The 17,462-nt window shown below is 37.9% G+C and overlaps 2 protein-coding genes across 2 annotated transcripts; both read left to right on the forward strand.

The window, feature by feature from the left end:
- Positions 1-329: 329 nt before the first annotated feature.
- LOC311080834 (macrophage mannose receptor 1-like) lies at positions 330-13,957 on the forward strand (the record flags this gene model as incomplete). The annotated part of the gene is made up of 6 exons (XM_084110986.1): positions 330-420; positions 503-559; positions 11,402-11,704; positions 11,870-12,205; positions 13,016-13,294; positions 13,488-13,957. The coding sequence occupies 6 exons, from the start codon at positions 330-332 to the stop codon at positions 13,955-13,957; spliced, it is 1,536 nt and encodes a 511-aa protein (XP_083967112.1).
- Positions 13,958-15,768: 1,811 nt separating this feature from the next.
- Positions 15,769-16,963, forward strand: LOC311080841 (C-type mannose receptor 2-like; the record flags this gene model as incomplete). Its single annotated transcript, XM_084110995.1, has 3 exons — positions 15,769-16,210; positions 16,304-16,648; positions 16,818-16,963. Coding segments are annotated over 3 exons (933 nt in total), but the record flags the coding sequence as incomplete, so codon positions are not given.
- Between the last annotated feature and the right edge of the window lie 499 nt (positions 16,964-17,462).

The raw sequence follows: 17,462 nt of genomic DNA on the forward strand, positions 1-17,462 counted from the left end.
TACATTACTTTTATCATTCTGTATTAGCAGAAACACCCATGTCAAACTGCTAAAGTATATATCCAATATGTTCTCTTGACACCCTTCCAAAACACCACTTATACACATCTCAAAAGTGTGTTAATACATAAAGCTACTTAATCACTAAAAACAATGGAAATCACTGCTAATTAAAGTTGAGCCAAAACTGATTGAAAGTTGACTTAAAAGGGTAATTGCATTTGTTTCTAACTATTAGTAATAATGAATGGAACAGGTGTTGGCTATGGTCCCATTGTTCCTTAGGATATATAAAGAACCTGCATTACCCTGTGTAACACACAAACAAAATGGACAATGTAACCATTAATGTGGCAGACAGCAAAGGTAATGCTGTCATGCTAACGGTTTCCAAGGACATCGCTGAAAGGATGAAGAATGGTAAGTAAACAGCAGAACTGGGGAATAATTGCAAGTCTCCAATGATTTGTGCAAGTGTTTTATTGATCATTTATTTCCCCAGATCAAATGTTCCTTTCCTCTGTCATGGAGAAAGTATCAGCTGTTGAAACAAAACAAGGTACACATTTTCTTACTAATGAACAAGAATATACTGGAGATATGTGGAGTAAAAACAGTGGCGGTGCCAGGGAGGAGCTAGGTGGTGCTGCAGCTCCCCCTATAATAGCCATAGCACCTGCCCAGCACCCTCAAGAAATATCTGTACGTTTTTAGATTTATATTTTAATGTGATGTTTGAATAGTTTTTTTTTTTTTCATGTTGTTGAAAATGAAAATTAAATAATAATTAAAAAAATATATATTTTAGTCTAAAATAACATGAGGCCCAAACAGGTGATCTTCTTTGGCCAATGGGCGCAGCGCCCGGTGAACCTTTGACCTTAACGCATTGCAGCTTGTTTTTGAAAGCGAGTTTGGAAATTTAGCAAAGTAAAATACACCAAAATGGATAGTTTTTTGCTCCCTAAACATCCACGTACTGAGTCACAACCTGAATGGAAACGAGACTGTGAAGGTGCAGACACACAGCTCATCGTCCCAGAGCCCCAGGAACAAGAAAATCCTGGGGATGAAGACGGAGAATCGCCGGCGGCGGTTTCCATTGAGGATGCTAACGTTACGGTTTGTGCTGCAGGTGATATTAGCAACCATCCTCAGGAGGGCCCAAGAAGGCCAGTCCTTAAAAAATACCCTACACGGCAATTTGAGAATCAGCAGAGAAGTTTTAACAAAAGTTGGATGGATCAGTATTCATGGCTGGAATACAGCGTGGCCAAAGATGCCGCATTTTGTTTTGCGTGTAGGCATTTTCTGAAACGAGGGCACGGATTTCATTTAGAGCCAACATTTACCAGCAGCAGCAACGGATTTAACAACCAGCGGAAAGCATCAGCATCTCTGAAGAGCCATCATGAAAGTATGGGGCACAAATTTGCAATGGAAGGATGGAGTGAGTTCAAGCAAAAAGAGACAAGCAGATCTAAAATAGCAAACATGCTTGATAAGGTACATTCTGCGTTAGTTATGGAGAACAGAAAATACATGAAAGCTGTGGTGGAGAGCCTGCGGTTCACAGCCTGCCAGGCTGCCTGCGCACTGATAAATTATAAAGATGTATTTATGGACCTGTACACGTTAATATGCATAGCCCTGACTCTTCCTGTCGCATCAGTGAGCTGTGAACGCAGTTTTTCTTGCCTGGGCCGTGTAAAAAACTACCTGAGGAACAGCAGTGGAGACGCTAGGACCAGTAATCTGGCACTTTTGGCCATAAACACGGAGAGAACGAGGACCCTTGACTGCGAGAACATCATTGATGCCTTCGCACTCAATCACAGCAACAGACATATTGTTTTGTTGTGAAGGCGTCTATGATAAGTGCTTGATTTCCCCCTCTGTTGGCTATTGCAAATTTAATTAATTTTGTGGTTGAAGCACAAATCTTGGCTCTTCATAGTTACATCTATGATGCTCCAACAATAGGAACACTGCTGATTCATCATTAGACTAGTGTTGGTAACTGGCTGTGTGATTTCGTGATCTGAGCATTTTAGGCCGAAGCGTGCACAGTGTCTGTTGCCTTCAGTTTGCTGATCCGTTGAATGACTGTGACAGAATTGTGTAAAATATTATTTTCAATAGAGGGAAGAACACCTGGGAGCACTATACAGTAAGCTGAAGTAAATTGATAAATACGTCTATTTTAAAAAAAAAAAAGATACTTATTACATTTAACATTTACTCACCTATGTTGCTCATTGTGCTCAAAGTCATGCAAAAATAATGGAATTTCCATCGCTTCCAGCTAGTCTGCGATAAAGCAAGCAAGCGCCACATGTCCGGCTCAAGTCAAGTCATCTTCATTTATATAGCGCTTTTAACAATGTAGATTGTTTCAAAGCAGCTTTACAGAGATAAGCGTATAGTTTAAGGTAACAGAGATTGTTTTGGCTTTATAGCGGTTCTTTAATTAAGTTATTTTCCAGCTAAAGTTAGTTTTGATTGATTTGCTTCTGTCGCAACGATCATTTGTTATTAAATTAGGGGCCGCTAAGACGACACCATTCTCTCTACACAGACTTTAAACGCGAACCTGTGATAAACAATGATGGCGTTCACATGCGCATTTAGAATAGGTTCTATAGTTATGTGCGTTTGAATATATGTGCGCAGGTTTGTAATTCTCTACAAACCAAGCCTGAACAAAGTACTTGTCTTTCCTTATAAATTTTGATACAGAATTTTATTTTATCGCTTTTGGGTAGGAACGCGAAACGAATTTTCCCGACGACGCTTTATCTGTAGAGTGGTAACGGGATCCTCCATAGGGAGAGACTAGTTGGCACTTCAGCACTGCGTTGTCATCGGTCCAGGCGAAGGTCCTTCGTCAGATCTGGATACGGCCCGGATCCGGCAGGCTGCAGGAAAACCTCGGGATAAACACAGACACTAAACTTAGCATAGATGCCATTCTTCTCATGATGTAACGAGTACATCAGGATTTATGGGAAGTGTTCCTGGTTCCGGCTGACCTAATCTATGCAGCCTAACATTGAATTATAGAAGTTTATAATGTATTATGTGAATGCTAGGTCAAAGAGATGTGTCTTTAATCTGGCTTTGAACTGACAGAGTGTGTCTGCTTCCCGGACAATGTTAGGAAGACTATTCCAGAGTTTTGGTGCTAAATAGGAGAAGGATCTACCGCCAGCAGTCGATTTAGATATTCTAGGTATTAATAACTGGCCGGAATTTTGAGATCGCAATAGACGTGAAGGACTATAATGCGTTAAGAGCTCGCTCAAGTACTGCGGAGCTAAACCATTTAGTGCTTTGTAAGTAATCAGCAATATTTTAAAATTTATACGATGTTTAATAAGGAGCCAGTGCAGTTTTGACAGAACCGGGCTAATATGGTCATACTTCCTGGTTCTGGTAAGAACTCGAGCTGCTGCGTTTTGAACTAGCTGTAGTTTGTTTATTAAGCGTGCAGGGCAACCACCCAGTAGAGCATTACAATAATCTAGCCTTGAGGTCATGAACGCATGAACTAACTGTTCCGCATTTGTCAATGAGAGCATATGCCGTAATTTAGATATATTTTTAAGATGGAAAAATGCAGTTTTACAGATACTAGACACGTGACTTTCAAATGAAAGATTGGTATCAAAGAGCACACCCAGGTTCCTAACCGACGACGAAGACTTGACAGAGCAGCCATCAAGTGTTAGACAGTATTCTAGGTTATTACATGAGGATGTTTTTTGTCCAATAATTAGAATCTCTGTTTTTTCAGAGTTAAGTAGTAGGAAATTACTAGTCATCCAATTTTTTATATCCGCTATGCATTCCGTTAATTTTGTGAATTGGTAAGTTTTGTTAGGTTTTGAAGAAATATACAGCTGAGTATCGTCAGCATAACAGTGAAAGCTAATTCCATGTTTCCTAATGATATCTCCTAATGGTAGCATGTACAGAGTGAACAGCAGCGGTCCTAGTACTGAGCCTTGTGGTACGCCATACTGAACTTGTGATCGATGAGACATTTCTTCATTTACTGCTACAAACTGATAACAGTCAGATAAGTATGATTTAAACCACGATAGTGCAATTACATTAATGCCAACATAATTTTCGAGTCTATTTAAAAGAATGTTGTGGTCGATGGTGTCAAATGCAGCACTAAGATCGAGTAACACTAATAGCGAGATACAACCACGATCGGATGATAAGAGCAAATCATTTGTGACTCTAACGAGAGCCGTCTCGGTACTATGGTACGGTCTAAATCCTGACTGGAAATCCTCCCAGATATAATTTCTTTCAAGAAAGGAACACAGTTGTGAGGATACTGCCTTTTCTAGTATCTTTGAAAGAAAAGGTAGATTCAAGATCGGCCTTTATTTGACTAATTCTGTACGATCAAGTTGCGTTTTTTTAACAAGCGGTTTAATCATAGCCAGCTTAAAAAATTTTGGTACGTATCCTAGAGACAAAGACGAATTAATGATATTAAGAAGAGGGTCTATGACCTCTGGAAGCATCTCTTTCAGTAGCTTAGTCGGTATAGGGTCTAACATACATGTTGTTGATTTAGATGATTTAACGAGTTAGCAAAATTCTTCATCTTCTATAGCAATGAATGAATAAATTTTTTCCTCAGGGAGACTACAATGCACTCCCTGATGCGATACTGTAGTAGACGGTTGCATAGTTATAATTTTGTCCCTGATATTATCAATCTTATAAGTGAAGAAGTTCATAAAATCATTACTGCTGTGTTGCTTGGAAACTTCAGTGCTTGAAGCTTTATTTTTCGTTAGTTTAGCCACCGTTTCAAATAAATACCTAGGATTATGATTATTTTCTTCTAATAGGGTTGAAAAATAAGCAGATCTAGCAGCTTTTAAAGCCTCTCTGTAAGTAATCGAGCTCTCCTTCCACGAAATGCGAAATACCTCTAGTTTTGTTTTCTTCCAGTTGCGCTCCATTTTTCTGGCTGCTCTCTTAAGGGCCCGAGTGTGCTCGTTGTACTACGGCGTTGGACTATTTTCTTTAATCGTCTTTAAGCGCAACGGAGCAACTGTGTCTAAAGTGCTGGAAAAGAGAGAGTTAAACGTTTCTGTTGCAATATCTAGTTCTTCTAAGCTATCTGGGATGCTGAGATGATGAAACTGATCAGGAAGATCATTAATAAAGCAATCTTTAGTGGCAGAAGTGATAGGTCTAACATACTTGTAACACGGAGTCGGCTTTGCAGCCTTGGCTAAATGTAATTTACACGAGACTAGATAATGATCTGAGATGTCATCGCTCTGCTGCAGAATTTCAACGGCATCAACATCTATTCTGTGTGATAATATTAGATCTAGAGTATGATTACGACAATGAGTAGGTCCTGACACGTGTTGTCTAACTCCAATTGAGTTTACAAATCTTTAATGGTCTTTAAATGCCAATCCCAATGCATCTTTTTCATTATCGATGTGTATATTAAAATCACCAACAATTAGTACTTTATCTGCAGACAATATTAATTCTGATAGAAAGTCCGCAAATTCTTTGATAAAGTCTGTATGGTGCCCTGGTGGCCTGTATACAGTAGTCAGCATAAATCTCAAGCGTGATTTATCGTTTACACTATATATTTTTACATTAAGCACCAATTCTTCAAAATAATTATATTTAAAACTTGATTTCTTAGTGGTTTTGAAACTATTACTATAAATTACAGCAACACCACCCCCTTTGCCTTTCAGACGAGGTTCATGTTTATAACAGTAATCTTGCGGGGTGGACTCATTTAAAGTAATGTAATCGTTTGGGTTTTAGCCAGGTTTCTGTCAAACACAGCACATCTAGGTTATTATCTGAAATCATATAATTAACAACGAGTGCTTTTGGAGTAAGGGATCGAATATTCAGCAACCCAAGCTTTAGCATTTGCTCATCTGTATTATAGCTGTTTTTTATTTGTTGAACATCAATTAAATTTTTAACCTTAGATGGGTTTAAACGTTTTTTGGATTTCCAAGTTCGGGGAACAGACACAGTCTCTATATGATGATAGCTAGGTGAAAGAGGCTCTATGTGATGGGATTTATCTGACCTTGGTGACGCGAGGCCGCTAGCAGACGGTCGGTTTAGCCAGTCTGTCTGCTTCCTGACCTGAGCCCCAGATTGTCATGTTTGAGCTCTAGGACTATGAGCCATATTACTAGAGAGAAGAGCAGCACCATCCCAGGAGGGATGAATACCATCTCTTTTCAACAGGTCAGGTTTGCCCCAAAAACTTTTCCAATTGTCTATGAATTCTATATTATTAAGCAGACAACAATTAGACAGACAGCGATTCAGTGAACACAATCTACTAACTATCTCATCACTCCTGCGAACAGAAAGGGGGCCAGAGCAAATTACAGTCCTTGACATCGTACTTGCAAGTTCACACACCTCTTTAATATTAATTTTGGTGATCTCCGACTGGCGGAGTCGAACATCATTAGTGCCGACCAAGGTTATTATAGTTTTGCTTTTTTAAATTAGTTTTTATTTTAATATCGTTTTCAATTTTGCTTTAAATTTAAGTTTAGTTTTAGTTAGTTTCATTAATGGTTTTGTTAGTTTAAGTTTAGTTTTTATTTTGCAAACACATTTCTATTTAGTTTTTATTTTATTTAGTTTCAGTTTTAGTTTTAGTAATTATAGTTTAGCAGAGCAAACAGAACACTTCCAGGGTAGACCAAAGCGAGACGCAGAGTGACGCTTTTTTCAGAGTGACACTGGTACATACAACAACAAAAAAACAGCTAAATTAATCTGACAACCTGCTGTGAAGCCAGTGTGATTAAATAATGAAGTATCTATGCTGTTTGTGAATGTGTACATGTTTTTCTATCGTGGTGGGGACTTAAACCTGAATGCACACACACTCATGGGGACTTGTGTCACTGTGGGCCTAAATTAAATCACACAGAATGAGTTTTTTTGAAAATGTGTGTGATGGGTCGGTTTAGGGGTCGGGTTAGTGTGTGTGTGTGTGTGATGGGTCAGGTTAGTGTGTGTGTGTGTGTGAGTGTGTGTGTGTGTGTGTGATGGGTCGGGTTAGTGTGTGTGTGATGGGTCGGGTTAGTGTGTGTGTGCGTGTGTGTGTGTGTGTGTGTGATGGGTTGGTTTAGGGGTCGGGTTAGTGTGTGTGTGTGTGTGTGATGGGTCAGGTTAGTGTGTGTGTGTGTGTGTGTGTGAGTGTGTGTGTGTGTGTGTGATGGGTCTGGTTAGTGTGTGTGTGATGGGTCGGGTTAGTGTGTGAGTGTGTGTGTGTGTGTGTGTGATGGGTTGGTTTAGGGGTCGGGTTAGTGTGTGTGTGTGCGTGTGTGATGGGTCGGTTTAGGGGTCGGGTTAGTGTGTGTGTGTGTGTGTGTGTGATGGGTCGGGTTATGTGTGTGTGTGTGTATGTGTGTGATGGGTCGGGTTAGTGTGTGTGTGTGTGTGTGTGTGTGTGTGTGTGTGTGTAATGGTCGGTTTAGGGGTCGGGTTAGTGTGTGTGTGATGGGTCGGGTTAGTGTGTGTGTGTGTGTGTGTGTGTGTGTGCGTGTGTGTGATGGGTCGGTTTAGGAGTCGGGTTAGTGTGTGTGTGTGCGTGTGTGTGTGTGATGGGTCGGGTTATGTGTGTGTGTGTGCGTGTGTGTGTGTGATGGGTCGGGTTATGTGTGTGTGTGTGTGTGTGTGTGTGTGATGGGTCGGGTTATGTGTGTGTGTGTGTGTGTGTGTGTGTGTGTGTGTGTGATGGGTCGGGTTTGTGCGTGTGTGCGTGTGCGATGGGTATGTTTAGGGGTCGGTATAGTGTAAGGAGACAGAATATACAGTTTGTACAATATAATAGCCTAACCATTACGTCTATGGAGAATCCCAACAAAGATAGTGGACCAGAGAGAGAGAGAGAGAGAGAGAGTGTGTGTTTGTGTGTGTGGACATGTCTCCACATGGATAACAATATTATTAGCAGAAAATCTTTTGTAAAAACAAAGATAACAACAGCACCTTTCAACCTGTCAACCTTCATGAAAGCATGACATCACCAGATTAAAGGTATTTTTGTGCTTGACGGACTTGTTTTGCTGTTGCACCCGCGTCTCGCACGCAAATGAAAGGGCATTCTAAAAACGCTTCGCTCAAGTTAAAAGTTCAACTTGCGTCTCATTACCTTGAGTTATTATTTCCCATTCCACTGCCACAGACGCATCCTTTATGAACAGCCGCTTAGGACTAGCGATGTGTTCGCTGGTCCTTCATTGAGCGCATCACAGGACAGCGGTTAATCGCCTCAGCAACTTCACGCGTGTGAAGCGCAATAATACAGGCATTTCCCTAAACAGCCACAGGTCAGACTTTCCACCAAAGTTTTTTTTTTTTTTTTTTTTTTTTTTTTTTTTTATTCTTTCCACCAAAGTAAAGAGCTTATTAAATACGAAAACGATTATTTATTTTTGCTAATTATTATTTTATTTCAGTTAGTTTTTCAGTAACTGTTGTTAGTTTCGTTTAGTTTTAGTTTTTCATTTATTATGAATTTCTAATTTTATTTCAGTTTACGAAAATGTTTTTTGACCAATAGTTTTAGTCTTAGTTTCAGTTTTCGTTTACGAAAATAACCTTGGTGCCGACATGAATAATGATCTTAGAGAATTTACGATTAGCATTAGCCAGCACTTTTAAATTTGCTTTGATGTCAGGCGCTCTGGCTCCCGGCAAACATGTGACTATGGTGGCTGGTGTCTCTGGTTTTTTGATCCGCCACTAGAGCGATCCCTCACTGTCACCCATTTGCCCGGCTGCGCAGGCACTACTTCAGCTGGAACCGACTCATGTAAAGAGTTCACTATGCTAGGCGCATCCAAAGCAGTATTTAAATCTCTAGCACTCTTACTATCCTCAATTAAGGTTTGGATGCGTGTTTCTAATTCTGAAATCTTCTCTGTCAACCTAACTGTCTCCTTACATTTATCCATATAAATCCTATATTGCCGACAGAGAAGGCTATGCTAAACATGTGACATGAAGTGCATGTGACAATAACAGGACAAAACATTACAATGTGTGCCTCTACACATCCACTAATACATAAAGTGCATAAAGTGCCGTGCTTCGCAAAGAGTGTCATCTCTTGCTATCTTTATTTATTAATTCTATGGCTGCAGGTACAAAAGTATTCCTATATCGTTTGGTTCTCCACCTAGGGGCCACAAACCGACATCCAGATAATATATATGTAAACTGCAGGCTTTTTTGATTCTTTTTTGTTTTTGTTTTTTACTAAAAAAATATTAACACAATAGGTTGCTTGTACTCATACTATCATAACTTTATATATATATATATATATATATATATATATATATATATATATATATATATATATATATATGGAACATCCACTAAGCCTCTTTAACCATTGTTACTGTAGACTCACAATGTCCTGATGGAGTACATTTGTCTGAAGTTTAAAATCATTGGTTACCCGTAAGCCAATCACATAACGTTTGGTTATGGTACGCACTTGAATGCCACCACAATGTCGTAAATACCAGTGGGGAGCTCGGGATTTTCTCTAAGCTCCGATCTTTACGAGTTGGGGGCGTGTCAGTGATTAACATGGCGGAATCAATATGTAGGCTAAAGGTATTTAGCTGTGATATTGTCAGGCTTTTCTATTTACAGCGCAGTTAGCTAATCGCCAACACAGAATATGATAGTATTATAATATAACTATGCAACATGTAACGATGAGTTGGCGGTGGCTTCATAAATTAATTAAAAACATAAAAATACAAAGTACACCTGATGCACATTTCTTTGTTCTTCATTTTTTAGAACAAGAGTTTAAGAACCTTACTGTATTTTGTGTAATTAATTAAGAGAAAGTACTCCGCCATCTTGCTCCGACGAAAGTGACTTGAACGCACATGCCGTTATAAGCACGACTTCCCGCCTCGTACGTACGAACTTCCCAAGAGGACTTGAACGCACCATTATGCGCATGCTCAGCCGCATCTAACTTCCACTGTAAACACATGTATGATGCGAAAACAAAACCATCGAGCGAAATACCGGAGTGAACATGGCTGTGAACGACTTTTGCAGATTATGTGAAGTAAATCTACGCATCCACGGTACAATCAGCGTCTACGTCACGGCTCTCAGCCCGCCCTCTGTTCGTTGATTGGCCGGCTGTTTTAAGGCCGGAGGAAAACAGGGAAAACGGTCTCTGTCTCAGACTGAGTACAGAAGCAAACTGAAATTGAGCGGAAGTACAAAGTCTGACGTAGTCAGGCTATGTTCTTTGTCCTGTTGATAATAGAAATTTTGAATGTCGCATGATTGTCTTCAAGGTCAAGGTGTCTTTATTAGTACCCAAGGGTAAATTTGTTTTGCAGACAGGAGATTCAGCAATCAATACATAAGACAATCCAAAAAAACATCAAAATAAACATAGAACATTAAAATATAACATTAAAAAACATTGCACAAAGCGTAAAAAAGTTTTAAGAAAGATCATTAAAAAAATGTGCCTCTACACATCCACTAATACATAAAGTGCATAAAGTGCCGTGCTTAGCATAGAGTGTCATCTCTTGCTATCTTTATTTATTAATTCTATGGCTGCAGGTACAAAAGTATTCCTACATCGTTTGGTTCTCCACCTAGGGGCCACAAACCGACATCCAGATAATATATATGTAAACTGCAGGCTTTTTTGATTCTTTTTTGTTTTTTACTAAAAATATATTAACACAAAGTAGGTTGCTTGTAACTTTATATATATACAGTATATGTAACATCCACTAAGCCTCTTTAACCATTGTTACTGTAGACTCACAATGTCCTGATGGAGTACATTTGATAGGGCAGCTTTGTGATCCAAGTTTCATGATGTCATGAGTGTTCAAAGAAATGATCCACCCCTTCTTTGCAAACCATTATACATTTTAAGACGGTGACATAATCTGGCAAATGGACCGAAACCAAGAAAATCAAAAGGTAAGCTTGGCAAAATATATAAAATAATATTAAAGATTATAATTATTGTACTTTTAAATGTATCCATCTACTAGATGCTTTATACAAACCTACATACACATGAGGAATGCTATAAAAAAGTTGTTTGTACTATAATATTGTATAATACGTATATAAATCTTACTTCACAGCTATGTTTCCACTGATTATATTATCTGGTAAGCCAAACATTTTCATAAAGTGTTTCATCATCACAGCTTGCTACTCTAAAATCATGATATGGCTTTTGTTGGGCTTCTGCTGGTAAAATTGTTTATTTCCATAGTCTAAAAAATACAGTCTAACACATTCATTATGTTAAATAACATGTTAAATGTGCCAGCAGGTTTTATCACCTTCACCTTGAGTGTCCCTCAGTATGTCTTTGTGAATGAATCTAAGACTTGGGCAGAAGCTCAGAGATACTGTAGAGACAAATACACTGATCTGGCCTCCATTGAGAATGAACAACAGACACTCCAGTTATTGAACACAGTGAATGACAATTCCATTGAGTTGGCCTGGATTGGACTCTATGATGATCTGAACAGTTGGAACTGGACTCTAGAAGACAGTGATTTCTTCAACGAAGGAAGGAAAGACTTCAGGAACTGGTATAACCTAGAACCAAGTAATTATGGAGGACAAAGTATGTGTGTGCTTATGTTCGTGGGAATATGGTATACAGCAAGCTGCTCCAGTGCATTTTATCCTGCTGTCTGCTATGATGGTAAGCTGTTCTAATAGAATGACAGTAAACAAAAATACCAAATCAACCTCTGTCTAAACTTAATATGATATTAATATCTTTCAGGAAGAGAAAACGCCAGTGATGCTTATGTTTACATTTACCAGTTTTGGACCTGGACTGAAGCTCAGAGTTACTGCAGAGAACATCACACAGACCTCGTCAGTATCAGGAATGAGACTGAAAACCAGAAGATTCAGTATTTATTAGGGGATCATTATTATTTTGCTTGGATTGGATTGTACAGAACCAGATCTTGGTCAGATCAGAGCAACTCTTCATTCAGTAACTGGAGGACAGAACAGCCAGAAACTGCAGGATCCTGCACTGCAGTGTCATTTAATGACTCTGCATGGACAGACGAAAACTGCAATACTGCATTACCTTTCATTTGCTACAGTGGTGAGTAGATCTTAAAGGGATAGTTCTTCTAAAAAAAAAGAGTAATCTGGCATCATTTACTCACCCTCGTATCATTCCAGACCTGTATACATTTCTTTATTCTGCTAAAGACAAAAGAAGATATTTGAAGAATGTTGGTAACTAAAAGTTTTAGCGCCCAATTACTTCAGTTGTGTGAAAAAAAAGATAGCACTTAATTTTACAGTCCTTTTCCCCATGTACGTACTATGTACTTATAACTGCTATAAATATAACTGGGTAATAACTAGGTACTAACCCTGAACCTAATCTTAACCCATGTAGTTACTACCCAGTACTTTCTTATGTAAGTTCACGTAAGAGCGCCATCTTCTTTTGTCTTCCACAGGAGAATAAATGCGATGGAATGACATGAGGGTCAGTAAATCATGACATAATTATTCTTTATCCCTTTATTATCTTTTCTGTCAATAATCCATTAAATCTATCACACACTGCCTCAGTGTGTTCACGTCGATTGCAAGAAAGAGTAGATATGTTTAGTTGGGTTCCAAAGTCTGATCAAATAAGCAAATTTGTGACACAAGAAAAAGAAAGACAAACCAAATACTAGATATTCTAAAATTCATGTTCATTTTTCAATTCATTTTTCACTCAATTTTTAAGGCTGATCATATAATTTATAATGAGAAAAAAAAAAAGAAAAAAAAAAGCTAAATCTTTTCCAGCATTCTCAGATTTTGAACCATTTTGAATTTATCACAGATATTTAGGATACATAAAAAACTGAAAAAACTTTATATTAGAAACATTTGTTTACGGTATTTACAGCATTAGCATCATCCCGGGAGTATCACTTTGTGAATGAGACTAAAACCTGGACTGAAGCTCAGAGACACTGCAGACAGAATTACACTGATCTGGCCACCATTGATAACATGGAGGAAATGAACAGTCTGATTAACACAGTTAATGGGAGTTACACTGGTTCAGCCTGGATTGGACTGTATGATGATGTGAACAGCTGGAGATGGTCATTGGAAAACAATGATTTCTATAAGGAAGGAGAGAGAGATTTCATGAACTGGTATCATGAACCGGACAACTATGGTGGGAAAGAACTGTGTGTTTACATGGATCATGATGGCATATGGCATGATATGTCATGTGACAACACACTGCAATTCGTTTGCTATGATGGTAAGGTTCATATAGTTAGTTTTATATATTAATTTAAATGTGATTTTTTTTTTTTTTTTTCAATGAGAGCTAATTTGTTTTTATTTAATATTTAATATCTTAGGTAGAGGGAATGCCACACAGAGTTACATTAGAATCACTGACAGGAAAACCTGGTCAGAGGCTCGTAGATACTGCAGAGATAATTACACAGACCTCGCTAATGTGAGAAATCAGACTGAGAACCAGAGGATCCTTGAGACAGCAAGTGGATATGGAGTCTGGATCGGCCTGTACAGAAACAGGGTTTGGTCAAACGGTCAGATTACCAGTTATCAAAACTGGAGACCACAAATTCCTGGGTTAAAGGAACAACCAGATAATGGAAATAATCAAGCTAACGGATATGGATATCAACACTGCACTGCAGTATCATACCAGTATTCAGGCCGATGGACAGATGAGATCTGTGTATCCAACATGCCTTTCTTCTGCTACAGCAGTAAGTTCACTCACTTTGATGGATGCCTTTATTTGGCAGGAATGCGAAAGACTTTTAGCACCAGTGTCTTCAACATGTTTAAATTAGGCTAAAGGCACCAGGCCTATAAATATGTGGATTCAAATTATATTGTGAAACTAAGCTCTGAAAACCCTTAACATTTAAAATTTTAAATAAAAAATAGATAAAGGAAACCACCTCAATGGTGACCTAAAACAGAACTTTTACAACAAAACATCACCAAATACAATAAATAGAGATAAAGCATCTGTTGGGGGTCAAAGCAAACTCCAAACAGAATCCTGTCAGTTACCAACAAACTTTTTTTTTTAAGTTGCTCATACAAAATTACCTTGAGTTTAATTTTGTTTTTTTAAATAATCTATTTTGAAATCTATTCTATTTGGTATGCATCTCGGCAGGAAAATAATTAGTTTAGCTGTAATATTTAATTCAGCACTGTAAAAAAAAAAGAATACACCATATCTACTCAATAAAATTGTGGCAACAAGAAATATTATTAATTAAATAAATAAAAAATAAGAATTGAGTTAGAATTAATCAAATTAATTCCTTAAAACCATGTAAAACAAGTAAATGCAAATAGCACACAAAAAAATCTGTAAAATTTAAACAAAAATATCTTAACAGACAGACGTCAAAGATGAATTGAGAACTCTTTATTTTTTATTGCCAACATTGAAGACACCTGATGATAACAAGCAGATTCACTGAAGGAAACAGAAACACAAGAACCACAACTGACTTCCAGCCACCGCCTTTGATGAAATCAACTGAAAAGACATTAAATATTATAAACCAGACTTTTTTTCTGTAATTCATCAACAGTTCTCTTTGAGAATTGGCTTTATTTCTGTCAGATGTCTACACAAACTATTATTGAGAATTAACAGAGGTTTAGATGTTAATGTTTTAGTGAAAATGTTTGGTCACCATTCTGGTGATAAGTGTTTGCTTTAGTTGTACAGTTTGACCCTTGGCTTTTTAAGTCAGTGTATGGCTTTTCACTGAAAATATTTTGTTTGCAAAGATCAGACATTCTGAATTAAACAAATTAAATATAATGTAGGATTTTTATTTTATTTTAAATACACAGACATACAATGGTGACATACGTCTTGCCACAATGCGTACTGGGAGTCATGATTTGTATACTATGGTGGCTCCCAGGATGCATTAGGGCATGAAGCATGTCAGCATTGTTGAGATTAATATGCTGATTCTGTACGCATCTAAAAACGAACCAACAAAATATTGTCAGTGAAAATCATCTAATAACTAATTTTGATCAGTTATGAACTTAGACAATATTTTTTCTTTACAATGATTAACATGTTATCATCTGATTGTCTATGTTTCTGTCTTCCTTTGCAACAAATTATGTGCTTTAGCAAACACTGTTACAAAGACCACAAACTGACTTAAAACTCCTCAAACTGCCCAACTAAAACAAAACACTGATCACCATAATAGTGACCACACCTTTTCAATAAGACATCAACATCTGAATCAACATCTCTTAATTCTCAATAAGAATTTTTGTAGATGTCTGGTAGAAATAAAGTCAATCTGATGAGTAATAAGTGAAGCTGGTTATGCTGTTTGTGGAGTTGTTTAATCCTCCTCTGCTGAGATCTTGAGAGATTTAATGTCTTCTTTTATCTTCAGTTGATTTCATCTAAGGCTGTGGTTGGAAGTCAGTTGTAGTTCTTGTGTTTCTCTTTCATTCAGTGTGCTAGTTTATTAAAGCGGTTTACCACGCTAATTTTTAAACTATTTCAATCATAAGTGAAATGTAAAAAAAAAAAAAATCAAGTGTGAAGTGTGACTTACATGTATGACAGTAGTTAACAACTATTAGTACAATGGAAGTTTGTACAGTATGGCTTGTTGGTACATCACTGACCAGGTGATTGCAATTTCTTTTTTCTGTGCTGTAAAACAATTCACAGAGACCTGCACACAATCTTCATGCACCCACCAGTATCACTTTGTGAATGAGTCTAAAACCTGGACTGAAGCTCAGAGACACTGCAGACAGAATTACACTGATCTAGCCACCATTGATAACATGGAGGAAATGAACAGGCTCTTTAAAACAGTACGTAGGACTTACTATGGCTCAGCTTGGATTGGACTCTATGATGATCTGAACAGCTGGAAATGGTCTCTGGATAATGCAACTTTAGTGGGAGGATTTAAAAGCTGGTATGTCCAGCAACCAGTGAACTCAGCTGGACAGAGTCTCTGTGTGCACATGTCAAATTGGGGAATATGGAGTGAAATCTCTTGTTACTATACACTTCCATTTGTTTGCCATGATGGTGAGAACTGCCGATGGACTTTCTAACAAGTAATTAGAACAAAATATTTATGATTCCTTGATCACATCACATATTTAAAATGTTTCCCCACAGGAAGAGTGAATGCTAGTGCAAGTTATGTGTTGGTTTCCCAGTCTAAAACCTGGACTGAAGCTCAGAGTTACTGCAGAGAACATCACACAGACCTCGTCAGTATCAGGAATGAGACTGAAAACTACAGGGTTCAGTCTTTATTTCAGTATTATTCCTCTGTTTGGATTGGACTGTACAGAACCAGATCTTGGTCAGATCAGAGCAACTCTTCATTCAGTAACTGGAGGACAGGACAGCCAGATAATGCTGGAAACAGTGAACACTGCACTGCAGTGTCATTTAGTGACTCTGGGAAATGGACAGATGAAAACTGCAATACTGCATTACCTTTCATTTGCTACAGTGGTGAGGAGATCTCTAATAATAATGACAAACTTAATTTATTATTTAAACAAGGTAACAAATGAGAATAAGACACAGTATATTAGAACATCAAAGAATAAAGGGACACATAATTTGTAAATGTGACAAATTTTTTGGTTTTGTATTTTTTTTAATTTTCCTACCTTGACAGGATTAGCATCATCCCAGGAATATCACTTTGTGAATGAGTCTAAGACCTGGACTGAAGCTCAGAGACACTGCAGACAGAATTACACTGATCTGGCCACCATTGATAACATGGAGGAAATGAACAGTCTGATTAACACAGTTAATGGGAGTTACACTGGATCAGCCTGGATTGGACTGTATGATGATGTGAACAGCTGGAGATGGTCATTGGAAAACAATGATTTCTATCAGGAAGGAGAGAGAGATTTCAGGAACTGGTATCATGAACCGGACAACTACGGTGGGAAAGAACTGTGTGTTTACATGGATTATAATGGAAACTGGTTTGATTCATCATGTGAAAATAATTACACATTTGTCTGCTATGATGGTAAGGCATTCCAATTGAACTTTTTATATAAATACATTTAGTTTCCTTTCAAAAGTCTTTCAAAAGTCAAAGTCTCAACAAATGTTACTGTCAGTATTGTGGTAAGATCTCTAGAACTCTTAGCTTAGTTGGCTTGGATCAAACCCCAAGTATACTGTATACTGTTGGAAAGTTTTCTTTCATCGAAGCAGAGACCAGGAGATGTTGGGATCATGTTCAAACAAAGTTATTCTTTATTGAGCGCGGCTGCGGTTCGTCCAACATTATCTAACTCAA

This window comes from Abramis brama, assembly GCF_963993115.1.
Source record: "Abramis brama genome assembly, chromosome: 1".
Classification (NCBI taxonomy): Eukaryota; Metazoa; Chordata; class Actinopteri; order Cypriniformes; family Leuciscidae; genus Abramis; species Abramis brama.